The following is a 26,337-nucleotide window of genomic DNA, read 5'->3' as shown; positions in this document are numbered from 1 at the left end:
TTACAAATGCCTTAGCTGGAATGCATGTATTTGAAAACCCATGACCCTTCCATTGCAATTTCATCCATAAATACTTAAACATTAATATTCAGACAGCTGATCAGAAAACTGAGGAAGGCTTGGGAGCAGAATTATGCCTGGTAATCATTTTGGAACAATACATTTGTTTTCTAGAAACATGTCCCATCAGCTCTGCTGATGATCATGATCTGCATTCCTGGCGGGGTTTTTTTTTTTTTTCAGAATCCAGAGGAAGTCTTCCTATCTTTCCCTTTTGACTCGACAATTCAAAAGCAGTACGTGATGACATGACAATAGTAACACTCAATTCTCTTTCCTCTTACCATCTGTCACCGAGACACAGCTCACAGGCCTGCCAGGCAGGGCTGTTACCAAGGAAACAGCCGCATGTTCATCTCCCATCCTGTCATTAGCAGAAGGACACTGCTGCGCAGTCCTGGGGCCTCTTCTCTCTAACACCAGTCTTACAACCTAGAAGGATGGGTGGACAAACTCAATTTGTACTTCAAATGTCAACCAGGAGGCACTCCCTCCACTGAAAAAAAAATTTTTTTTTTAATTTTCGGATACTCCCAATGAGCTGCTTCATTTGAATCTCAAATCAAAGTCTTCAATCTAGCCTCTTTGTAGTATCCAGACCCCTATTTCCAAGTGCGGATTAGATTCATGCACCTGAAAATAACACATGTACCTCCCTGTCAGCATTTTCGGTGCCATACTCATCTTCCTTCACTTACTCATCCTCTTTGTGCCCTCCTAGTCCTTTCTCAAATATTCCTCCCCTTTGCTTGGCTCTCATAACATGCAGCCATCTCTCCATTAACCTTGCAGGGGCTACACTTAGTGTGGTACTGCTTTCCCTCTTCTGCCTCCAAAGACCTATCTGGATTTAAGGCTTGTGCAAACAATGTCTCCACTGCTCCCCTTCCATTCCCTCTCCACTGCTAATGCCCAGCTAGACTGCGGCAAGCTCCCACTAACTTGGCTTACTGGACCCTATCTTCATTCCTTTTGGTCCACCCCCATCATGGCTACTGGTAGATTGTTATAAGACAAACTGAACTGAACATGGAACACTCTAGAATAAAAGTCTACAAGCCAAGTACGGTGGCACACTCCTGGAGCAGCTCTGGAGGCTGAGACAGGAGGATTGCAAGTTCAAAGACAGCCTTAGCAATAGCAAGGTGCTAAGCAACTCAGTGAGACTCTGTCTCTAAATAAAATACAAAAAAGGGCTGGGGATGTGGCTCAGTGGTTGAGTGCCCCTGAGTTCAATCTGAGTACCCCCACTCACAAAAAAATGTCTCCAGTGTCTCTCATGACCTAAAATCCAAACACATCATATGGCATCTGGGCCTATGCCAATATTCCCTCCCCCTTTCTTTCTGGTTTGATTTCCCATCCTTTTCCCCCACAGCACTATATACCTTTGTTACCTGTTATCTTGTTGCCAGCAAGTCAGCCAAGTGCCCTCTCTAACCATGTTCATTAGCAAAAGTCTAAAGAACACAGGTTGCTAATAAATGATAACTGTTTTCAAGATATGTCAGCCAAAGTCACCAAGACAAGTAAATTTGACCATGAACCAGATGACTGGTTTGGGAAAGGAAGCTAAAAGAAAGCAAAGCTCCACCTATGAGCTTTCTGCAAAGGCTCCCAGGAATCCTTTCTGTCTCTGTTGACTCCTCCGTTACCAAAAAAGGGTGATGCCAGCTCTATGGCTCAGGACAGGATAGCAATTAAAGACTCATCACAGGACAAATCATAGCATGGGAACATGGATACACTGCCTGGGAACAACAGGAGTAAGGAGTATACAGATGAACACCTCCTACTCTTGGCATCCTGAATTTCGATAGTATTGTGGAGACAAGAATCCCAGGACAGCCTAGCCCAGGTCCTAGTGGGTACAAACAGGGTGATGGGGAAGGGCATAAACCAGGAGGCTAGGATCATCATGGGCAAAGGCAGGGAAGAGAGGAGGCCTGAGAGTAGGTGGATGCACTCACTGGTCAACAGGGTTGGAGCAGGCATGGAGGACTGAGCCAGAGCCAGGCTGGAGAAACTGCTTCACCCCATTGACTCTGTTCACCATCTGATTTCTAAATCTAGACAAGGAACCATAATCTCTTCAAGCTATTTACAGTGGATGAGTTTTTCTGCTTGGAAACATCTGTCTGCTATCTCCTGAGTTTCAACATCCTCAGCGAAAAGTGATAAGAGAAAGAAGTAAAAGGAAAAAAGTCTCTTGCTAACCCCCTGGCTGCCTCTCTCACATCCAGAAGAAACTGCAGCTTCTCATGTTGACCAGAAAAGCTCCGGAAGTAAAGGAAAACCCCTGGCAAGGGTACACTCACCTGCCCAGGACCCTTGAGATATTGTACAGCCTGCTTGTGGGTGAGGCCACACAGACTTACTCCATCCACCTGCAGGAGTCGGTCACCTGGGAAAAGGACACATGTCATGTCCTGGACCTCTGGGGATGCAGAAAGGACCCTTCCGCAAGGCCCCTGCCCTGAATCCTCTATGCAGCTTCAAGAAGTGGGACAGCACAGAGCTGCCATGGAGTCAGCATGAATTCTGCCTCGGCCTGAGAATCAGCTGCCTCTCTGAATACCTCACCCCTCCTTCTGAGGGCTGTAACAGATCAATGATATGAAAGCCTTTCTATTATTGGCTCACAGGATGTTTAAGCCAGCTCTGTTCAACCTTAACCTTTCTCCTGTTTTCCTGTGAAACCATTTTTGAAAGTATTTTAAAGTTGCTCAGGGATAATATTTATATCCCCAGAAACTTTTTTTTTTTTTTTTTTTTTTTTTTTTTTTAGTTTTCAGAAAAGTCAGGGAGACATGGTCAATGTTGGAGACAGTGAAATTCAAGGGGAAATGGAGATAAGTAAGATCTTAAATGCCTTTTTATCTCAACTCTGGCAGTTTGGAAAAATAATAAAAACAACTGCCTTCCTTCAGAGCAATGAGACCTGAGGCAGGGCAGAGAGAAGACTCACTAAGTCCCCCCAAATATTAAAGTGTCTTAGGAGGGATGCAAATGCCCACTCTGTCTTCACATGTCTTCACATGACTCCTACTCTGGAAATTCCTGCAGACCAGGAGAGAATATTCACTGTTTTCCCGTACTAAAGTGGAGTCAGCAATGACTCCCAGAGAAGCGGTACTCTCTCCCGTGAAGGCCAGCAATGAGTCTTTTAAATCTCTTATTTCATATCATGCTTCCCAATGTGTCACTACAAACATTAACCCCCCCACCCCCTGCTAGCCTATCACATGGGGTAAGGAAAGTGAAATCCTCTCCTTTGCAGGTGACAAAATTGAACCCTAGAGAGACAATGGTCTGCAGGAATTTCCAGAGCAGGAGTGGGGTGAGGCCTGAGGCTGACCCTCCCTGGCCCAGACCACAGAGCTCCCAGCATGACTCCATCCCTCACCCTGAAGGATCTGTCCTTCCTTGGCAGCTGGGCCTCCAGGAATAATGGATTTCACGTAGATTCCTCCATAGAGCACACTTGTGTTAATACCACCCTGAAAAACAAGGAAGAACTCATCACCTATCTGCCCCTCTTGGGGGTCCTCCCCTATCTCCCTAATGAAGGAAGCCCCTTGGTGCCCCACCATCTATCATTGCCTCATCTCCTTTCAATGTTCTCTTCTGTATTCACCCATGTAGCCTATATTCTCCACTGAGCAATAAGGTCAGGTGTTTGCCTGGAATATAACAATATGAGCAGAGTGAGGAAGCCAACCTCAGCCCAGCCCAGCATCCACACATGGGAGGTGTTTCACAACTAGTCATGTAGATACACAGTATCTCTTCAGGTAATAACCAACATAGGTGGATTTGCCTGAAGATTTATGCCTGGAACATCCTGTGTGGTTGTGTATTTGTAGATATAAATATAGAATGAAACTACACCATATTCTGTAACTTATTTTTTAACAATAAATTATGAGCATTCTATAGGTCAAATTATCAAGATCTAACTCTGTCTTTCCCTTCTGATTTACTTAATGCTTGCAGACATATGAGACAGAATTTTTATCAATGAGATTGTACATTTTCTTAGTTTTTTAATGCCTCACAACCCCACTACATAAAACTAATAGCTGGCAATAACTGGGAATATTTCTATATATCCTTCTGTACTTTTTTGTGTGTTCATATAGAAAGGATTAAAGAAAAACCTGACTAAGCTTCAAGATGGACATCCGAGCCTGTCAGCTAAACGACCCTGCTTGGACTGAATTGTCACCCAGTGTGCCACTACTGGAAAATGGTGGAAACTTTGAAAGTTGGGCCTAATTAGAGGTCTTTAGGTTTGGGTGAGTATGTCCTCAGAGGGGATTGTAAAATTCTACTGTTTTCTTCTCTCTTTCACTTCCCAGCCATGAGTTGAGAGGTTTTGCTCCACTGTGTGCTAGCCCAAAAGAAAAGGGCCAATTCAGTCATGGATTGAAATCTTTAAAACTGTGATCTAAAACAAACCATTTCTTTTTATTAGCTGATTATATCAGGTATTTACTATAGTAACAGAAAGCTGCCCAACTCTAAGACCTGGTGGAATTTAATTCAATTAAGTCAAGACTCCAACATTGCTCATGCAAAACCTTAAGGCAACCAACCAACAAGAAGGAGCTGAGTGGGATCTTAATTAGAATAAGATGTACTCCATGTTTCTATAAATATGTCAAAGTAGTAGTAGTAGACTCTACTGTCATATATAACTAAAAAGAACCAATTTTTTAAATGTAGAAATGAAGGGGCTCCCAACCCACCTCATGAGCCAGCCACAGACACACTCTCTCACAGTCTCACCTCGCTTGGTGGACTTCTGCCTTTTTTGTCCTCTATCTAGCCCCGTCAGTTCCTCTTTAGAAAGACTTATTGAAATTGCATGAGGGTGATGAAATTCTCTCTTCCAAGTTAAACAGTAACTTCTGCTTCATTTCAGACTACTATTTGGTGGCCTTTGTTTCTTACTAATAAACACAGACAAATATACACTCACCTAGGTTACATATTACACAAAAAGGGAGCTCATATGAACAGTTCTCTACATCTTGACTTCTTGCTGAATAGGGACCTTACGGAAGTCTTCCCATGTAGCTGGAGCTAGCACTGATTCATTTATTTTAAGCACAGGCAGCCTTTCCTCAATTGATCTCTAGTCATTTTTCCCCAGAGATTTTGTCAGCGTAAGCAATACTGTATTCAACATCTTCATGTATACGGTCTTACTTAGTGGAATTCTGATTTCTATTTCTATGGGCTCAAGGATATGTGCATTTTCCATTACAGAGATGCTGCCAGATTGCATCCCAATGTGAATGTGCATGTAATTATCCATATTCTACCAGCTTTGTAAGACAGTCCCCTTTTTCTACATCCCATCAGCTATATTTAGACAAGTTGAAAGTTGTAAAGTTTCATTTTAATTTAATTTATATTCCTGTGACTTCTCATGGATTTGACTGTTTTTCATTTGTTTAATAGCTCTTCAGATTTGAATGAGACATTTCAATAATTATTTTTGCAATTAAGCTTCTCCAAAGAAAATCAAACTTACTTCATCAGCCAAAAGAAATCACCAACCTCTTCTTAGTATCGACGTGTGTGTGTGTTTGTGTGTGTGTGTGTGTGTGTGTGTGTGTGTAAATGAATAATCTAAAATTTAGCAAGTTTTTCAGATGTGAAATAGCTATGTTTGGTGTCTGATAAAAGTACTACCCCAAGCCAAGAATAAATTGACCATACTTGGTAGCAGCTTGCTCACTCCCTATGAATTCATGAGCCTTATTTCTTGATGTTTTACTTGTTTCCTTAAAATTATCTACTGTCAAGTTTATTGCAGGGTGATGGTTCAGAAATCCAGGGATCTTGGGTGTTCAGAATTACCATGTAGGAAAGCAAAGAATGCCTACTCTATTCACCTGTCTTTTGGTTTCTTTTGGAACATGACATTTCTTTACCTGCTGGAAAATACCATTCCATATTCAGTCAACAATTAAAATCAACAATGGCATTATTGCTCAAATCCAGACCCATTCCAAGGTTTACAGGTAATGAGTTATTTTCAGTGCTCAGTAACAATAGCAGTACCTTCCAATCCCTGACCTGTGAGTTTTTGTCACCTTTGTGTGCACCATTCCCAGCCCCTTGGGTGATCAAGATTATGAGTCATCTCCTATAAGGTTCTGCTAGAGCTCAGAAGTCAAATGCAAAATGTCAGTCTGGCCCTTGGAGGATGGAGATCAAGGCTCCACTGTGATCCTGCTCAGGATGCCCGTGGATTTCACCACTCACCATTGGCCTGTATCACTCACCATTGGCACATGGGAAATAGATGAACCAAGCCCCACCAAGGCTCCATAGGGAGCCCTTTTTAACTGTACTGTAAACCCTCCTAACATCTCTTACAGTCACGCTGAATCCAAGTGTTCCATCTTCTTTAACCAGCTCCACAAAGTAGATTCTATCAGTATTGGTTTCTGAAGGTGATGGAGGACAAGAAGAGCCCTGTCCCAAACAAAGAAACAGAAGAAAACAAGGCATGAGGCACCTGCTGTGTCCATGCAGAAGGTTCCTCTTATCTATCACCAGTTGCCAGGAATAGGCAGTATTATATCCAGAAAGAGCATGAGCTTCCAGCCTGGAAACAGGGACTCATCTACAGCATTGTCAGTTCCTCCCCATGTGACTTTAGCCAAGTCTCCCAGATTCTCCAGTTTCCATTTCCTATTCCATAGAACTGGTGGGTGACAAAGGACTTAAAATCAGCATACTACAGTGGCACAGCCACATCAATGTTTCTAGCAGCTCAATTATAATAGCTAAACTATGGAAACAACCTAGATGCCCTTCAACAGATGAATGGATAAAGAAAATGTGGTACATATACACAATGGAATTCTCTCAACCATACATAAGAATAAAATTATGGCATTTGCAGATAAATGGATGGAACTAGAGAATATCATGCTAAGTGAAATAAGCCAATCCCCAAAAACCAAAAGCCGAATGTTTTCTCTGATAAGCAAATGCTGATCCATAGCGAGGTGGAGAGATAGGGAAGAATGAAGGAACTTTCCTTTGTGTAGAAGGGAGTGAGGAGAGGGGTGGGGCTGTGGGGATGGGAAACAGAGTAGAATGAGACAGACATGATTACCCTGTATACATGTATGATTACATCCCTGGAGTGACTCTGCACCATATACAGCCAGAGGAATGAGAAGTTGTGCTCCATTTGTGTACAATGTGTCAAAATGCATTCTACTACAAAATTAATTAATTAATTTAAAAGGATAAATACAATAAGCTTAAAAAAAATAACTGTTGGGTGAGATCCCCTCCTGTAACTGACTACAAATATGCCCAATACATGGCAAGGACTCAGTAAATGTAAGCTCCTTCCTGTTTCCCCTCACTGTGCAATACCTGCTAGAACTGAAGCTATCGAGGCACTTTTTGAAAGCCTCACTCATGATACCAGCCAAGCCTCACATATGATACCAATGACCTCAGGAGGAGGTCATTTAATCATTCCTAGCAATAGTGACCATGTTGGATCCTCAGTAGACAATAGCTGAATGCTTCAAGAAAGAGAAAAATGATTGTTCCATATACGAGGCATTTTGCTTGGTATATTACAATAACTCTGTAAGACTTGTTCATTCATCCAATCATGCAACAAGATTAAGTGAACACCTATTTTATCCCAAAATTCTATGGTTTAAATGTCCTCTCCAAAACTCCTGAAATTTTTTTATATATTCTTACTTGTAGATGGACACAATACCTTTATTTTATTTATTTATTTTTATGTGGTGCTGAGAATTGAACCCAGTGCCTCATACATGCTAGGCAAGTGCTCTATCACTGAGCCTCAACCCCAGCCCCCAAACTCTTAAAATTTAATTGCCATTATAATATAGTAATACCTTAAGGGGTGATTAGGTCATAATGGCACAATCCTCATGGATAAATTATTGTGGGAGTGAATAGTTATAAAAAGAGAAAATGTGTCCCCCTTTTTCTCTTACTCTTTCTTCCTTATGTTCATATTTGCTCTCTCACCATTTGGTGCCTTTCCCCATATTGTGACTCAGCAAGACGACCCTTACCAGATGCAGCCCCTCAATCTTGGGCTTTCCAGTCTCCAGAACCATGAACCAAATAAACTTGTATTGTTTATAATTTACCTAGTCTGTGCTATTTTGATAAAGCAACAGGAAATGGACTAAGACACAGGTACTGTATAAGTTTCTGGAGAGATGGCAGTGATAAGCAAACCTGCTCAAAGGTTCTTGCAGCCTTTGAAGAAACTAAGAAGAAGAAGCTGAGCACCAGGGACAAGAAACAGAGGAGGCTCTTACCACCCCTGAGCCTGGGCAAGAGGAAAGTGGGTAATAGAACCTAGAGAGTCCTTCTGGGGCCCAGACTGCCTGATAGGAGCTGTGCTCATCAGTTGTAGTGACAGCAACCCTGTGTCAGCACAGGGAGAGTAACAAGCCTGTCCTAACCTGTTCCCCAACTGCAGGATCCTGCCAGGGCTGCTTCTGGGCAGAACCAACCAGAAGAGAAAGATGGCATGGTCTGTTCACATTAGTTGCAAGGGACCCAGAGCAGAAGGCAAAAGGTGGGTCTGGAGAGGCCAAGGTGGACTTTCCCACCCAGTGTTCAAGTAGGCAGCCAGAGGATGGCTGAAACATGTCACTCATATGACAAAACCAGGCTTCAAGATCTTCCTCCATGCAATAAGATTTACTGAGCACCTATTTTATGGGATAGTGGTCAAGACCAAAGTCACTTTGCTGCCAGCTTGAAAGCCAATTAGAAGCCAAGATATTGAGATACTCATGTTTTTCCCTTGGCAGCAATCAATTTGCTCGTGTTGTTATTACCATGAGCAATTATAATTAGTAATTAGGGACACTCTAATGTCCAAAATGAACCCTGTCACCAGACACTGTTCCAGGAACTCAGCATAGTTTTCAACACATATTCAGTGCAGGCATTTAGGATCAGAGGGGTTAAGTAACCTCCAACTAACTACCTGACATGGTACTTGGAGAGCACAGGACTCATGAGCTATTCTCTTCCTCCAAGTCTAGAAAAAGAAGCAAGGGGATGATCACCTTTAATGGCAGAGAGGAAAGCTGAGGCATTGAGCTCGGTAGCTGAGCCACTTTCAGCTCTCCAATAGTTCTGTCTTGGTCCTGTGTATGTGATGATAGACTTCCCTGGTTTCCCTGGTTGCTCAGGATGTTGGTAGAGAAGACCCCAGTGCTACTCTTTTCTTCACAGGGGTTATTTCCACAAACACCTATAAAAGCAAGCCAACAAGAAATCAGCAGCTTGAAAAGGCTGGCATCTCAGCATCATCTCTATATGGGGCACCCAGTTGTTCTTCAGTGACAGAAAGAACTTTAACAGTTGCAAGAAATCATGTGAATTTAGCACTTTATAAAGGATGTTGCATTTAGAACAGAGAAAGGGAAGATTCTGTATGTGATTCAGAAACCTATAAAAAGGTCACTTGTGTAACCCAACTATGAAAATATAGGTCCAAGGAAAATGAATAATGACAACTTGCCTTTGTTAAGATCTTGTCACCAAATGGAGTGAGAGGGGAAAGAGTCAGATCTTTCCATTCTCTCAACAAGGCACTGAGAAGATATCCCAGTTCAAACATGAGAAAACAGAGTCAAAAGAAATAAGTAGCTTCCTCCCCAATCCCATGACTGGTATGTGGAACTGCTCAGCCTCTCCCAAGACCCCACTGTGATCAGCATGTGATTCAAACATCATTTTGGGGGGGGGGGGAATTTGGTAATAACCATACTATGGGTTCCTGTGGGTAAAAACTAGAACTCTCATTCCTGTTTATCCCAAGTCTAAACCTTGACCTGGCACAGAACAGAGAAAAGAACACGAGGCAGAGAATCAATTGTAAACCTTGGACAAGGCAGTTACCATTTCTGGACCTCAATTTCCTTTTATCTAAAATGGAGATAAGCCAGGAGCAGTGGTACATGCCTATAACCCCAGCAACTCTGGAGGCTAAGTCAGGAGGATCGCAAGTTCAAAGCCAGCTTCAGCAACTTAGTGAGGCACTAAGCAACTTAATAAGACCCTGTCTCTAAATAAAAATATTTTTAAAAGGCTGGGGATGATGGTTAAGCACCCTGGGGTTTAATCCCCAGTACCAAAAAAGTAAAATGAAACAAATTAAGTAAAATGGAGACAATACCAATAATGTTGTAAGGTTTTGATGTTAAGAAATTATATAAAGAGATTGTATATATATATATAGATACATAGATATATAGATATAGATAGATATATAGATATAGATATATAGATATATAGATATAGATATAGATAGATAGATAGATATAGATAGATAGATATAGATAGATAGATATACTCTAATATACATGCATATATAGCATATATATAAAAACAATTAATGTATTTAATGTTAACATTAACTATTCAACAAACATGCAGGAAGGCATAATGGTTTAAGTTTCTTTAGATCTCAATATATAAATATATGGATAGATTCACTAGTTTGATACAGACTCATTAACACCCAGGGAAATGCCCAAACTCCTATATTAAATGAACTTCATTTAATGAATATGTTCATCATTGTGTGTTGCTAGAAGTTGAACCCAGGGCCTTGCACATGCTAGGCAAGCACTAGGCCACTGGGCCACACCCTCAGCCCCAATGAATTTGGTTTTGAGTCATTCAAATCTAAAGGTACTCAGTAGGTAACGAGGCAGGACACATTCCAAAATGCAATATTCCTGGACATTTCATTCATAGTCCACTGTTGCATCCTTCTGGTAATATTGTGGCCATCTGTTCATTTTCTTCTACACCCTCCATGAGAAATGAGAATGTGACTTATGACTGAGCTTAAAAGCCAAGTTGTGCAACTTGTGTCCTCTCTGATAGAAATATGAGCTAGGAGCCCTTCTGTGGATAATTAAAACTCAACTTATTGTAGACCCTGATGGCTGCTCATAATGGGATGTTATCTATTTGGCCAATGACCTCCAATTTAAACTGGCTACCTCAACAGATGTTTAATTAAATAAAAATTCATGGCAGTCAAGTCTGTGCCCAGGGAGGTGCAGCCAGGGTCACTATGGAAACCTTTTCCTCCAGTGATGGTCCAGCTGTAGAAGGAACCCCAACTGTGACAAAAGGCCACGGTCTCAACAGGTGACTGAGGCCCAAGGTGAGAGTCTGTGTAATAGGGAAACCCATGTCTGGAATTCTAAGATGATGCAGACTTTGGGTGTCAATTTTTGACACCCGCCCTATCACAACAGGCCATCTTTGGACTACACTGAAATGTGATTTGACTACCACATTAAATTTTTTGACAACAAAAGTGATGGATCATCAGAGAGCGTAGAGGAAAATTTAAGGCTTGCTGAACTGCCTTAGGAAGAAGTATCAGTACACCACCAGACAGTGAGCCCAAGACCAGCCTTGTGCATGAGCTGAGGCTAGCCCCTGGGGCAGCTCCAGCCACAGGGTGAAAGCTGCACCACCAAGGCACCAGTATCATCACACCCCACCCCGCCACATCCCATTGCTTCTGGACTGGGCAGCTGCAATGCCTGGGAAAGCCATCTGCGATGATAGGCACATGTATAAGAGTGAGAGTGTGTGCATGGTTTTCAAAGGGCCCAGCAAATGAGGTGCCTGCACTTAGGCCTAGACAATGCTATCCAGTGTGATATGAATCATTTCTGTACATAGGGGGAAATTGTGCCATGCCCTGGGAGCGTGAGGAAGCAAAAGATGAGCCTGAGTTTCAAACAGTCCGTAATTACAAAACCACCCAACCAGAAAAGCATCCATGGTCCTAGGAAACTAGGATGGGGAGGATGTTAGCCTCCCTGTTACCTCCATCCAGCCCCTAAACCTGCCCCAAATAAATATTATCATATCGTTCTTGGATCTAATCAGTTGCTCTCTCATTCTTATCTAAAGGATGGAAAAATTCTTTAAAAAACAAAAACTTGACTCTTTGGGTTGATCTGTCACACACCCACAAGTAAGAACCGCATGCTTGCTATGCAAATTCAGCTTCCAGATCAGTTGCAGTCTCCTTCCCAGCTGTGCAGGTGATTGATAGAGCTAAGCCCAAACTATGTAGAACAGCCACTTTCAACAAGGACTTGAGTGACAACAATAATATCCTCCATGTCATGTAAGGAGACTGGGCAGAAAAGCACACAGTGGGTGTATTCAGCTAGGCCTAATAAAGAGAGCAAGTTTCTGCCTTACAGCAAGATAAGCAATGGCAAAGCCCACTCTGCCCCTGAAAGTGCAGAGCTTATTGATTTGTGCCACTACATGGCCTCTATGCAAGCCATTTCCACAAGGAAACCAATACAAAATACCTACCTATGCAGAACTTAGCAAGTTGCCCATGGTAATAGTGATCACCTGAAAATAAAAGTCTCTTCAGTTTCTGGAATTAGGTGAAGACATACCTTTTGATTGAGAAATGACTAATTCTATGTTGTCAGGAGAATTCTGAATCATTCTAACAGCCATGTTAAATGTGAAGCCCTCCAGGCTAATGTGATTCAAGGCTAATATCTGCCCTCCTGAAAAAAATAAAACATACTCAATAACCCTCATGGAAATAAGAAAGAGTGATTCCTTAAAACAGCATCTCTGGCAGTTAATAAGAAGATGTACCTGGTTTAATTGTTTTCGCTTTTTCTGCTGGTCCTCCGGGAATAATAGAAGATATAAAAATGCCAGGGTTAGATTGGCCTCTGTCTTCACCCTCATTAATGACAAAACCTATAATCCAAAATAGCATTTAATAAGATGATATTTAATGACTTCATAGCTCAGAGAGGTTAAGTTATTTGCTTGAGCTCACACAGCTACCAGGTGGCATAACTAATATTTGGATCTGGGTGCAATACACAGGGAAGAGTTATTCCCTTTAGCAATCACAACTAAAGCTAGAAATGCAGCTCAAAATGTGTGCTGGATTTTACTCCAGAAGATAATCAGAGATAGGAAAGAGATGATTTTTAGTCAAGTACTCTGTTTCAGTATCTTGTTTTTAAATGATCTGAAGGGTCTTCAAATGTGATCAATGATGAGAGAAAGACTGGCTATTACTCCCTATCGCGAAGAATCCACTTATGCTAGAGAAATGTGGTTACACGGTATTAGGGGGAAATACTTTCCTACCTTGTGCTTAGACTCATCCCCAAAATGTATCAGGGCCTACAGGGAAATTTTTGACACAAAAGTCCCACTGTTCCTTAGGGGTACTTCAAGGGAGGGAAAAGCAGAAGAGACTACCCCAAAAAGGCAAATTGGGAGAAGAGGGGAAAGAAAAGGGAGTAGAAAGTCCAAAGGGAAAAACCACACGCACATCTCTCTCTGCCAGAAAGAAGAGAGTGGGTCTCACCTGGAGGGAGCCCTCTTACCAAAATCAAGATGTCGGTCACGCTTCAGTGTCACATGCACGATTTCTCGACCAGGTTCAGCACTGACACTCTTTCTTCTGTTATTCTGGAACCCTAGGAGTGTAATCAAAACACCATATTGTGCTTTTACCCCCAAATTATTTGGAACCAAATATAAAAGGAGGGAACAATCTCTCTCTCTCTCTCTCTCTCTCTCTCTCTCTCTCTCTCTCTCACACACACACACACACACACACACACACACACACACACTGAGAGCAAAGATAGCCCACATTTAATTTCCTAGCAAAACTCAGAACCAATCACTGAGGACTTTCTTCCAATGAGCCTCACTGGGTCAATTTGGGTCAAACTTGGGCTGTAAGAGCACAGGCCAGGTAGACTGGGCTGTGGTGCCTCTTTTCTGTCTGACTTTTGATAGTTTTTTGGCCTTGAGACAAGATGGAAGAGGACCAGGAACTTTATGCGTTAAAGGCTTGCTCACTAGCTTGTGGTGCTACTGGAAGGCGGGAGAATCTATAAAAGGTAGGTCCTAGAGGGTGGAGGTTAGGTCACTGGTAGTGTGCTCTTGAAGGGATTTGGGACCCTAGCTCCTTCTTCCCTCTCTTTCTTTGCTTCCTAGCCACCATAAAGTGAATAGGCCTTTTCTACCCTGTCTTCTTGCCATGGGCCACCACAAGCTCAAAGCAACAGAGCCAAGCAACCATGAACTGAAACGTCTGAAACCATGAACCAAATAAACTTTCTTCTTGTTAAGTTTATTTATCTTGGGTTATTTGTTACAGTAATGGAAAGCTGACTTACACAGGCTTCCAACAGTCAGAGGGTAACAGGAGCTATCGGCCCAGTCTGGGTACTTTGGAGTACTTTCCCAGTTTGGGCCTTAAAGGCAATCCAAAGTACAGCCCTACAGTTGCTCCCAGAGTTCTGGGATTCGATTCTCCAAATCTTGTCACAATGCACTTGGGAAAATTCCCCACTGGTGACGCACCACTGTCATCATTTCACATCTCTTCCTCCCTCTGGAAACATGATGGAAATTGGCAGACACTCAATTTAGAGAGTTGCTTGGTGGTATTCCAGATCCAGCCCTCAGGCTTGGTGCTCATCAAATATAGATATTTTCCTTAGTTATGAAGTCTCTTTGTCTTTGCCTTCAACTGGGGGCTTGCCAGGAGGAAACTGCTATCTTCCCTGGGCATGTTTTCTGGGGAACACTGAGTGATATGCTGGGCCTTGAAGAAGCAGCATAACTAAAATGGATGGTGCATTTTTCTAAACATACCACTCCATAGTAGATATTCCCTCTGCTGAACCAAAAGGCTGGAAACCAATTCACCACAGCTAATGCATTACAGATCCACATACCCAGCCAAAGCCAAATGTTGATTGGGAGAGCTCTTCCCAACCATAAGAAAATTTTAGAATCATTTTAAAAGTAAAAAGGTTACAAACTTTGGGAAACAAACTGCAGTGGTGGCAGAAGGTCAAAAATCAAACATTGTATCTAAGGTTTCCTTTACCAAAACCATGGCCTGGCCCATACCTGTGTTCATAGTCTGAAAAGGCAGTCCAGAAAGTGGGCCACAGGTCATTGACTTCTGGATCAAACAGCTGCTATTCAGCTGCTCCTGGCCAGGGCAGGGGCTGCAGAGAAAGGTTACAATGTAAGTAAGATAAGGCAACTTCTTAGGCAGTTCTAATATGAACAGTGATCTGGAGAAGGCTGACTTTTGCCTGACCATCCAGCAGTTCCAGACACATTCTCCAAAGAGGAAGGAATGTTATCAAATCTGATTATCAAGGCTACACCAAAAGAATGGTGGTAGAATCTTTCTGTCCCAAAGGGTTAACTGCAGTCACCTAGATCTCACATGAACGTCCCACTATCCACCTTTGGGTTGGATATGCAGCTGTTAAAGGCCTCCATTTCTTCAACCATAAAATAGGGATAATCTTCTATTTCCCAGGTTTGTGATGGCATCAAAACCATATAGTAGTATAAGGCATGACACTTGATGGGTCCTGATGTTCTATTGTTTGCTTTTTTTTTAGCTGAAGGCTCTTAGTGGGGCCAATCATGCTCTAGTACCCCACATAGGCTGTGCCTCCCTGAGTACTAAAAAATTGGTGATCTTTACAGGTGTTTGAGATGGATGCTCCACTCCCAATCGCACTTATTGAGATCAGAAAACTTTTGTGCATGTTTTCAGTGGCCTTAGCTGAATGTGCAGTACAATGGTTTAAATGTGGTTTGTGCCCTAGGAGTTCATGTGCTGGATGCTTGGTCTTCAGTATGATGCTGGGAGTTAGTTGATTATTTATGAGGTGGAGCCTAATGGGAGTTGCTTAAGTTAATGAGACACTGACCTCAGAAGAGATTAAATAGTTCTTGGAGACTGGGTTGGTATAAAAGAGCAAGACTGGCCCCTCCCCTCGTTCTTGTCTCACCCTCAGGTCTCCCTCTTACATGCATTCCCACCATGATGCCACCTGCCATGAGATAGTGCAGACAGTAGGGGGTCTAACCAGAGCCAGTGCCATGCTGTTTGAACTTTCACCCTTCAAAACTGAGCTAATTAAACTTCTGTTTTTAATTAGGTACCCAGCTTGCATTATTTTGTTACAACAACCAAAAATAGACAATATACACAAAATTCTAGTAAGGGAAGCATGTTCTAAGCACTAGGAGCATGCTTGAATCAAGGGGACCCTGCCCTATCCCCAAGTTCAGCTCTCCAAAGAGATAAGCTATATTCAGAGACAAGCAGAGTAGAGAGCAAGAAGAATAGACACAAAGCTATGGGTGCCTAGGGCCTTGCAAAAAAGTTATTATTGGGTCTCCAGGATGGACAAGCACATGAGCAGACTGTCCCCAACACCAGAGAGGCCACACCACAGCTTAGGCAGTTGGACCATAGCAAGGGATGCTGCCTTGGTTGGCAGTATTCACAGAAAGAACAGGATTGACAGAGGAGAGGAACGTAGTAGAGAGGGAAGGGCAGCACAGTCAGCTCTTTGTAAGGTCGGAATGAGCCTCATTCTTTGTCTTTGCTCTTATGTTGTGCATTGCAGCAAATTCAACCCAAATTGATTGAGAACTCACTGAGGATCATGCCTGGGCTGGTAAGGCATGCAGGGTGAAAGGGTGAACCACATATGTCCTAACCTCTGGGTCTAGATAACTTCCAAGTCTACCAAGTACCCCAGGGAGAGGTGTTAGCAGAGTGTTCATTTGTTCAAAGGAAGGAGAAATCCCAGCCGTCTGGGAGCAGCTGATAAGGATATGAAAATGAAATGGCCTTTGAGGAAAAGAAAGGGCTTATGTGCCCCCAAGTTTTTATAGCTCACGTGACCTGGGCCACACATGCTGCCCTCCACTTTAAAAGTCATTTACTGACAGCCACAAAGGGACAGATATTATACGAGCCTGTTTGGTTTATAAGGTGCTTAGAGTAGCCAAAATCAGACAGAAAGCAGAGTGCTGGTTGCCACGGACTTGGGCAAGCAAGGAATGGGGAGTCAGTGTTGGATGAGGACAGAGTTTCAGTTTGGGAAGATGAAGATCTGGTGGATGATGGGTGGTGATGATTGTACAGCAATGTGAATGAACTGAATGTCATTGCAAACTGTGACTTTAAAAAGTGGTTATGATGATATCTTTTATGGTTTGTCTATTTTTACCACAAATAAAGGGGGTTTTTTAATGTAAACCTTTAAAAAAAAATTTACTGAAAGCCTTCACATTCTGACCTTAGAGCTGAGACTGCACTTGATATGTCACTTTTCTTGAGTTTGAGTGATTGACAGGGAGATGGATGAAAGCATGTGAATGTCGGGGTGAAAGGGAAAAGGGGGGTTTCCGTAAATGGACCCAGTGGAGTGCAGGTACCATCCCTATGCAAGGGAAGTTGGGAAAGGCTTGGGAGAAGCAGTGACAGGCAGTAGGTGGCCGAAAGCTCAGCACCTGGCCCAGGGCTGGCACACAGTAGGTGTTTATATAATTTTCCAACCAAAATGAATGAATATTTACCCACGGTGTTTCTCCCTTCTCTCTCACCCAGCCCAAATTCTACTCGTCAAACAAGACTTAATGTCACCTCTCCCATGCAAACCTCCCCAGTCCTCACCTGCAAGGGAGCCACAATGCTACCTATGCCTGCCTTGAATGTTTAATCCATTCTGTCCTCATGTGCTTCTAGCATGTCCCATAGAGACCATGGAAAGGGTACCAGCATTGGGACCCTCACTGTGGACTCAGCCCGTGTTCAACATTTATAACAGTTTAATTCCTGCAGCCACCCTGTGGGCATGGCTTTACTGTTCATACCACTGGATGAATGGCACAGCATGTTAAATAACTTTCTCAGGATCACAGAGAACTAGACAGCTGGATAGGCATTGGTAACCAACTCTCTTAAGGCTGGGATGGATCCACAGTGTGGTCTGAAGGGAACCTCCAGCTGAGTCATCTTTGCAGTAAGCAGAAATACTAAGCATCTCCTCCAGTCACCAAGATTGACAGTGACCCATGGCCACAGTCACACTCTTGGCCCACCTCAGACTTTGACCATAGCTGTGATGGAAGGCCCATGAGTGGTCAGGCTCAGTTCGTGCTGACAAAATCCCACCTGAGATGCAGTTCTCTTTCTGCCCTTGAACTTCTTACACATCTTGGGAGCTTTCTCTTCATCCTCCCACTCCCTCTTTACCCAAAAGTATGGGGGAGCCAAGTCCCACAGATGACCTTCAACCAGAGAGGAATGGGGGCAGGCACACAGGCATCCACCCTTCTGTTTTTTGGCAATTAAGGGAGATCTTCAGTACACTTTGCTGAGGAACTGAGCCTTGGTTGCCCTCAACGTTACTTTGATGACCCCATCCTGTACAGGCTTTTCTTCCTTCCCTAGCTCATGCTTCTGCTCACACCTGGCCTCACATCTTTAAAAACCCACCTGCACCAAGTCATGGTCTTAGGTTGTGCTTCTTTTGGATCTTCCAGATGGCCTAGGACTTAAAACAAGTCTTTGGTTTCCTTTTTTTCCCTACAGGTTACTAGAGAGCTATTAAGAGTGGTAAAATTTTTGCATTAGTAAACTGAGAGACACAAACATACTTTACAGCAGTATCTAGAGTTTACTGAGGACTCCAATACAGCTTCCTATTGGAAAAGCCAACTGCCATACGATGCTGCAAAACCCCTACCATGAGGGATGATTGACAGGTCACTGGAAGCACCATCATCCCCAGGAAGCTTACTTTGCTGTTAATAAATTGTTCAATGTGGCTGCTAGGTTGGGAAAAGCACTTTCCAAAGTTCCACATATTAAAGGTGTTACCCATGGCACTATTAGGAAGTAGGGAAACATTTAAGAGGTAGAGCCTGGTGGAAGATCCTTAGATCATTGTACCTTAAAGGGAAATATAGAGACTTCAGCTCTTTCAACTTCCTCTTTCCTTCTGAGCCACCATGAGGAGAGTAGATTCCTCTACCATGTAGTCCTACCATGATGTGCTCCCTTGCCACAGGCCTGAAGACAATGAGGCCAACTAATCATGGACTGAAACTTACTGTGAGTCAAAATAAACTTTCTTCTTTTAAAGCTGATTGTCTCAGGGATTTTGTTGCAGTGACAGAAAACTAACAGTGGTCTTAAGCCAATCGTGGCTGCTTCTACCTTTTAAAGAATAAAATGCTATAAAATGCCATTAGTCTGAGTGACAGATGAAAAAAAAAATGGCCCCAAACCCTTTGATGGTCACATCAAGAGGTAGAGTTTATTTTTGTTCTCTTCAACTCTGTGCTGACCTAGGACTAATTTAACCAAGAATATGGTGGAAAAGATGCCATGTTAACTCGAGGCTAGAGTTTATAAAGAATGGCAATCTCTCCCTGGGCTCTTGAAGCCCTGAGCTACCATGTACAATCTTGCTGGAGACACCATATGGAGAGGGCTTGAGATTGCATAAGAAGGGAGAGGGACCCAGTTAGCAACGTAACCCAGCCCCAGCCACTCACACCAAGGGCTGTGCACATGCATTTCCTTGCATGCATCTTGGACCCCCCCAGACCAGTCCAGTCATGATCCTGGTCAATACCACAAGAAGCAGAAGAATTTCCCCAACACAGCTCTGCCTGATTTTCTAACCTAGAAAATTATGAAATGGGATAACAAAATGGTGATTGTTTTATACCACTGCATTTTGGGGTGGTTTGTTGCACAGCAATAGATACACAGAACAGTTTTGCTTCCCCGTTATTGATTATGTTTGCAGTGCACATTTGCATCTATAGAATTTGGGCAATAATTTTCTAAGAATTACTTCAAGATGTATACATATATACATGAATTTCAGTTCAAATGAATCATCCATACACTCATGCTGAAGCAGATGTATAACTCATCCCCCAAAACAGCTCCTACAGCAATCCTCGTTAGTCGTGTGCTGCCTGGGGAATCTGGGCTATTTATATAACTTGCAATGTAAGTGTCATCCAAGTTCTAGGCTATTTTTAAATGTATGGATCATTGTTTTATAATGGAAAGTTACATGCATCAGCTCACTGTTTTCACATAAAAATTTAAATGTCATCAACGGGGAAGGTAGAATAGTGTCAAAATCAGAAATATAGTCTCTGGGTCCAGCGGTATTTGTTTGAGTTCTAGCCCCTCTGTTTCCCCTCCTGTAAATGAGAAGGATGATAAAAATATTCCACATGGTTCTACAGGTTAAATTAGTTGATATGTACAAGTACCTAGAACACTACCTAGCTTATGATAAGGCCAAAATTACTGTATTTTTTTTTTAATTCTGTCCTCTTTCTCTACCAAAAGGTATGAGCATCATGGTAGGGGAGTAAAATTTTGCCCTACAGTATTTAGCTTAGACCAAGCCATAAGAAAAGCATAACCCCACAACTAAGCCAAGGAATTAATTGACAGTGAATATATACTTTTCCTTAGGCATCTATCATCCTTTAAACAACTGGCTTTAGGTATAGATGGCTCCAGCACACCAATACCCGGTAGTTTGGGCTCAGAGGACAGAGGAAACCCACCTGTCTCTGATTCCTTCTGTGCCAGTCTCCTTATTGGTTTCCAAGTTGAAGTTCTCCAGTGACGCACTCAGCAGGCCGCCTATGGCGTCCTGCAACCTCGGTATGAACAACTGATTTTCTGAGCATGACAATCTCTGAATCCATGTAAGGGGCTTGGACTGGGCCTGCTGGGCAGGGCTTGAATTTGCCATTTGCACAAACTTATCCCGATCTGAATTGGAGGAGAAAAAGATAAATATACTTTACACTCAACATGATACTGGTCCCATTGCTCTTGGAGTGGCAAAACACTCCCAGGCTCAGGCTCTTCTCTCCCAGTTCTTTTTCTGCACTGAGAGGCCTGCTTTTTTGCCTCATGCTAACTCAGGGAATTCTTGTGATTAGGCTTGGGACTGCAAGTCTTCCTAATTAGCACTTGCTAATGAAGGACATTTTAGAAACCTAAGAAAGAAAAAACCAGAGGCTCCCTCCCTGGTATCTGATAGAACTGGGAGCCCAAGAGCCTGTTCTTATGGGTGCTCACCCAAAGCATTTCTGGGAATGTCAGGCTCCAGCAGGGCCTTAGATAAAATTAGCTTCTAGCACCCAGTTCTGCTTTCCGCCTTTGCAGATCTGTCCTCACAGTCGTTCTCATAACAAATGGGACTTTGTATCATCCAAGCTCCCAAAATTAGGCTTTGCCCTGTGGCACACAATCTTTAATCTCAACACAGCTTAGTTTTCCCTGGTAATAATAGTTCATGTAAGATCCTGTTTCCTGGAATATAAATAACACCAATATAGCACCAATGCGTTGGACTCCTAGATTTGTTGCTTCCCTTCCTTCCTTTGTGCAGAAAGGATTAATAGGTGACTCTGGTCAAGTCCCAGGTGTAAGAGATTTCACTATTTATATTGTTCACAAAAAAAAAAAAATGGGGATTTGATCAATAGTCTCTTAAGTTAATGAGGCTTTACCCAAAGTGAATTTGTATTTTGAGAAAGAAAAATGATGACCATCTCCAGACTATCTGCTCCCTGCTAAAACCTGGAAGGAAGGCCAGTGCACACATTGCTTTGTTATGGGCACCACTTTTTCTTGTATGTGTGTATGTCTAAGTATGTGTGCATATGGTAAGTGTGCTGTGTGGTGCCAGTATATGTGTGTATGATAAATGTGTGTTTGTGGTATCTATGTATGTGAGTGAATGGCCAGCGTATATATGGGGGTGTCTGTGTGTGTGTGTGTGTGTGTGTGTGTGTGTGTAGTGAATGTGTGTGGGAGGTGTCTTTGAATGTATGTTTCCACACTGGAGTATGGGAGAACCTGACACAAAGACCAAAACAGCAGCACAAGAGATTCACCTGAGGCTTGCGCAGCCTTCTGATCACCAGGGCCAGAAGGGACAGTGACATTGGACTTAATTCTCGTAGATATTAACACCCCCTTAATATTCTAGGATACTTTAGGAAGAGACACTAGATTCAGGGCCTCAGCTCATAGAGGTTTGGCTGGTTTCAAGCAAGACTGTGGAGGGATGGGGGCTACAGAAAGGAGCTGTCCCTTAGGGAAGAAACTCATAGAAGCGGAGCAGAGAGGTGAGAGTCCCAAGTGCCTGGGATTCAGGAAGAGCTGTGCTCCCTTCCAGAAGCTGGAGGGGGAGTCAGGAGGCTGAGGAGGGAGCTCAGTGAACAGATGAAGGGCCCACAGTGAGGTCAGGAAATGACATCACAGATGCAAGATATTCAGCTTCACAGACTCAGACCGAGGCTGTGGGCCTGATGACTGGTGCTGAGTGCTGGCCTCATCCTTAGGCCTTGGCCTCATGAGGTTCGACTGGGTAGACTACAGTGCAGGAGGGATGTGTCAGCAGGTCAGAGATCCAAGGGTTGACGATCTTTCAGGAACAGAAGGAAAGATTGCCAATAATGTCCCAAAGCCACTGGCACACTGAGGAGAATGAACAGCTTCTGTTCCCTGGTCATGGGTGACTCACAGCATAACTGTGGCATCTGGGAAATATCTGACAAATATCGAATCTGTCTGGACATCAAGGACTGAAGCCCAAGTTGGCTGGAGTTCCAAGCACACAGGAGATACCCACAAAGAAAAGGAAACTGGGATGAGATCCCAAGAAGCCCACTGCAAATTTGCAGTCTTTCAGCCACAGTTTCCTGGAAGGACCAGGAGTATCCTGAAGCACTGGACCACCCATTAGAAAGGCCATGGGGCCACTCTGCAGTGCTGAAATACTTACTTGTCCTGAAATACCCATTTGTAAAAGCTCAGTGATTATTTCTCCCCAGGGAACCAAAAATAACTATAAAGTAATATGCTTGTTGAGACAATTCACAGAAGAAACATTTGGTAAGTGTTCAGCTTCTCAACAATAAAAGAAATACAAAATAAAGCAACAGTGAAAAATCGTTTTTACCTGTCAAATGAACAAAAATAAACATGATGACAACTATTCCAGCAAGAATGCAATGAAACAGGCAGGATGACAAGACGGCAAAACACTCAGGAAAACAGCCATGGTTTTTAAAATGCCCTGGCTCTTGTACTCAAATACATTTTTGAGAAATAAGAAAATCAAGAAAAGAATTTTCTCCAATGATGTTTATCACAATATTATTAGTAGTATTGAAAAATGAAACGCAAACTAAGCATGAAAAGAGGGAGATGATTAAGGAACAGTATTTCCATACAAATAGTATTTCCATTCATCCATCCATTCAAACATGTATTAACCACTTGCCATTTTGACATACCTCTCTGTTCCATAACAGAGCTAGAAAGACTGCAGGATACTGTCCCTGCCTTCAAGGAATTCCCAGTCTACCACAGATTAGAGGCATACATGCACAAATAAGAGTGAAAAAAAACAAAGAGATCTGCACAAAGAAGGAGCAGTCTACTCCACTCCACCTGAGAAGGAGTCGACTGGGGGCAGCCAAAAAAGGAAAGTCTGTTCGAGGGGGAGGCTGTCCTTCAATATGTTCATGGAATATCAGGCTTATTTTGGTGGTATGAGCCACAAAGAGGTTAGGAACAGCATCAATGGTAGAGGCCACTGGCACCAAGACCCTGGAACCCGAGATACGCTGGTGTGTTCCACAGCCAGCAAGGAAGTAGGCAGCATAGCCAGAGAGGAGAGGGCAGGTAACCAGACAGGAAATAAGTCAGGGTTGGGGCAAGAGTTGGAAGAATCCAACAGGTCATCCTAAGGAGGTTAGGTACAAACAGACAGCAGAGTGTCATTGACAGTTTTCAGCATGGAAGAACATGATTGGATGGGTCATTTGGAATGATCACTTTGAAAATGACTTTGGACAGTGGCAGGGGATATAAATCTCAGCAGGAAGCTCATCTGAGAGCATTTGGTGGCATGTGGGGCAGGAAGAGAAGGTCCAGGTCGAGACTCCCAGTTCCTGCTGGGTGAATGGGTGGTCCCCTTTGAACAAGGCAAAGGTCATGGCAGAACTCCTGGAGTTACACAGGAGGAAGAGATCAGCTGGAGATGCAGAGTTTGAGGACAGATGGAGATGACCAGCTCTTTGCTGCATGCAATCACTGAAAATGGTGTCCACGGAGAGTTTCTCAAATGAAGTTTTTAAAAGGCAAGGAGAATTGTCAAAATGAATCCTTTTAGTGTAAATGTGCGTTAGATTTCTGAAAACTCTTAAGGTGGTAGAATTTGCAGTTTGAGAAAACAGTTTATTATGAGCAAAATAGGCCTAGAAGGACTAATTTCACAAGTAAGCTCATGAAGTCTTTATAAATATTTTATGGTCACTGAAATCAAGCAATAAAAGCAATATTGATGGTGTTTCACACACGGTATCTCAGCAACACCAGGTAAATCGGATATAATTAATTTGCATATATCATCTCTAGCTCCCTGGAAATAACCTGGGACCAACAGCCTGCAGTTCCAATGAAATGTTTATATCTTCATTTGACTCTGCTGCAAATAATATGCTACCTTTATTTTCTGTGTTTGCATCTTCATCTCTAAGCTTGGCAATTTTGTTTCCCATTATTAACCTAACTCCTGGGCCAGTCCCTAGAACTTGTGTCACAGCTCTTACATGCATTAGCACTGAGTCAAATCCTCATACTCAAGAGACACTGTCCTACTTCACACTCCAGACATCAAGCTAGAAATGTTACATACACTGTCGTGCTGGAGTACAGCACAAGCCTATGAGACAATCAGTATGTTTGAATGAGGGCATTAAAGCTCAGAGAGGGGAGGTGAGCTGGCCAAAGTCACCCAGCCATTTTCCTAGCCGGTGTTTTTCTAACTTTTATGTGTATTCAAATCACCTGGGATCTTTTTAAATACAAATTCTGATTAGTAGGCCTGGAGTGGGACCTGTGATTCTGCATCCATCGTGAACTTCCAAGGTATTGTGCATACTGAAGGGCCCAAAGACTACAATCTGAATATGTAGAGTGTGAATCACTGTATTTTATTGTTCTCTTTTATAGCAGAAGAAGAAATAATGCTTAGAGATCAACAGACACTGTGATAAAGCAAGCACTCAAAAGCAAGTCTCTCTGGCCCTAAAGTTTACACTCAGGCAAGTTATGAAATACCACTTTGCAGGAGGTGAAGTAGATGGGCACTGGACCCCAAGAGCCACAGGTTCAAGTCTCAGCCCCACCAACAAACACCCGTCACAGTTCTTACTACTCCAGCCCCAGTTTGCCTCTTCCAATAATGTTGGTTCCTGCTTCACAGGGCTGTTTGACAATTACAGTGTGAAAAAACTGTATTGGAGCATAAATTAGATCTTGCATGTAAGGATTATCATAATGTCAGGAAAAAGTAGGAACAACGGTAATAAACAGCTCCATAGAATTTCCTACATGCTCAATAATTGTTAACTGATCTTACATGATGTGTGACCACATTTTAATCAATTGGCTTTTTCTTAACTTTATCAGTAATATATGCTCATGCTGGAAGTTTAACAAATAGTGAAAAATATAAAGAAAATAATCATGCTTGCATACATAACTCACAAAGGTAATAACAAGTGATATTGTGGTGGTGTTCATTTCTATATTCTATTTTCTTGTTTTGTAACATGGAATTATTAACCACCTGAGTATGGCTATGCTTTTTAATAAATGGGCACATGTAGCCATTCAAATTTAAATATAAATCACTAAAACTGAAATTAAAGATTTAATCCTTCATTTGTTTTTACCACCTTTCAAATGCTCAATAGGTACATATACTGATGACTCCCATACTGAAGGCTACAGATATTTCTATCATCAAAGAAACTTCCATTGGATGGTACTAGATATAGTCCCATATCTTGCTGTCACCCACTTAGCTCTATAGCATATACAGTCTCACAAATCATCCTTCTCCAAAAAAATACTTTAACTGTCTGAACTATAGAGATGTGCTATGATTTTTTTTTTAACTAGTCTTCTATTCTGGGAAATTTAGGTTGCTTCCAAATGTTCACTGCTATAAATAATGTTCCAGTGAACACCCATGAACATCAACTTTTGCATTTTTCTGTATTTATTACTGTAAAATAAATATCTGTCTACAAGTAAAATTATGGGGCCAAAAGGACATGTTTTTTTTTTTTAAAGTCTTTGGATATATACTTCCAATTGTACTCTAGGAAAGTTGTATCAATTTACCCTCCCAGTGTTATTTATTTTAGTGTTTGCCAATCTGAGAAAAAAATATACTTCATTTTTATTGTATTTCTGTCCTTACTGAGGAGATTGAAGTCTTTTTTTTT

At 42.4% G+C, this 26,337-nt stretch overlaps 1 protein-coding gene across 5 annotated transcripts in view; it reads right to left on the bottom strand.

The window, feature by feature from the left end:
* Frmpd2 (FERM and PDZ domain containing 2) overlaps positions 1 to 26,337 on the bottom strand; it is a 136,814-nt gene that overhangs the window by 18,775 nt on the left and 91,702 nt on the right. For all 5 annotated transcript variants that reach the window (XM_048807521.1, XM_048807522.1, XM_048807523.1 and 2 more), the window contains exons 16-25: positions 20,581 to 20,791; positions 15,067 to 15,167; positions 13,521 to 13,613; positions 12,769 to 12,876; positions 12,558 to 12,674; positions 9,171 to 9,358; positions 6,454 to 6,552; positions 3,467 to 3,560; positions 2,379 to 2,464; positions 345 to 492 (exon numbers count right to left, since the gene is read on the bottom strand). In XM_048807521.1, the coding sequence (XP_048663478.1) occupies positions 345 to 492; positions 2,379 to 2,464; positions 3,467 to 3,560; positions 6,454 to 6,552; positions 9,171 to 9,358; positions 12,558 to 12,674; positions 12,769 to 12,876; positions 13,521 to 13,613; positions 15,067 to 15,167; positions 20,581 to 20,791 (1,245 nt within the window). The remainder of the gene's footprint in view (positions 1 to 344; positions 493 to 2,378; positions 2,465 to 3,466; positions 3,561 to 6,453; positions 6,553 to 9,170; positions 9,359 to 12,557; positions 12,675 to 12,768; positions 12,877 to 13,520; positions 13,614 to 15,066; positions 15,168 to 20,580; positions 20,792 to 26,337) is intronic.

The sequence above is a fragment of the Marmota marmota genome, unplaced genomic scaffold (assembly GCF_001458135.2).
Source record: "Marmota marmota marmota unplaced genomic scaffold, marMar, whole genome shotgun sequence".
Taxonomy (NCBI): domain Eukaryota; kingdom Metazoa; phylum Chordata; class Mammalia; order Rodentia; family Sciuridae; genus Marmota; species Marmota marmota.
This window is presented reverse-complemented; position numbering and strand designations above follow the sequence as displayed.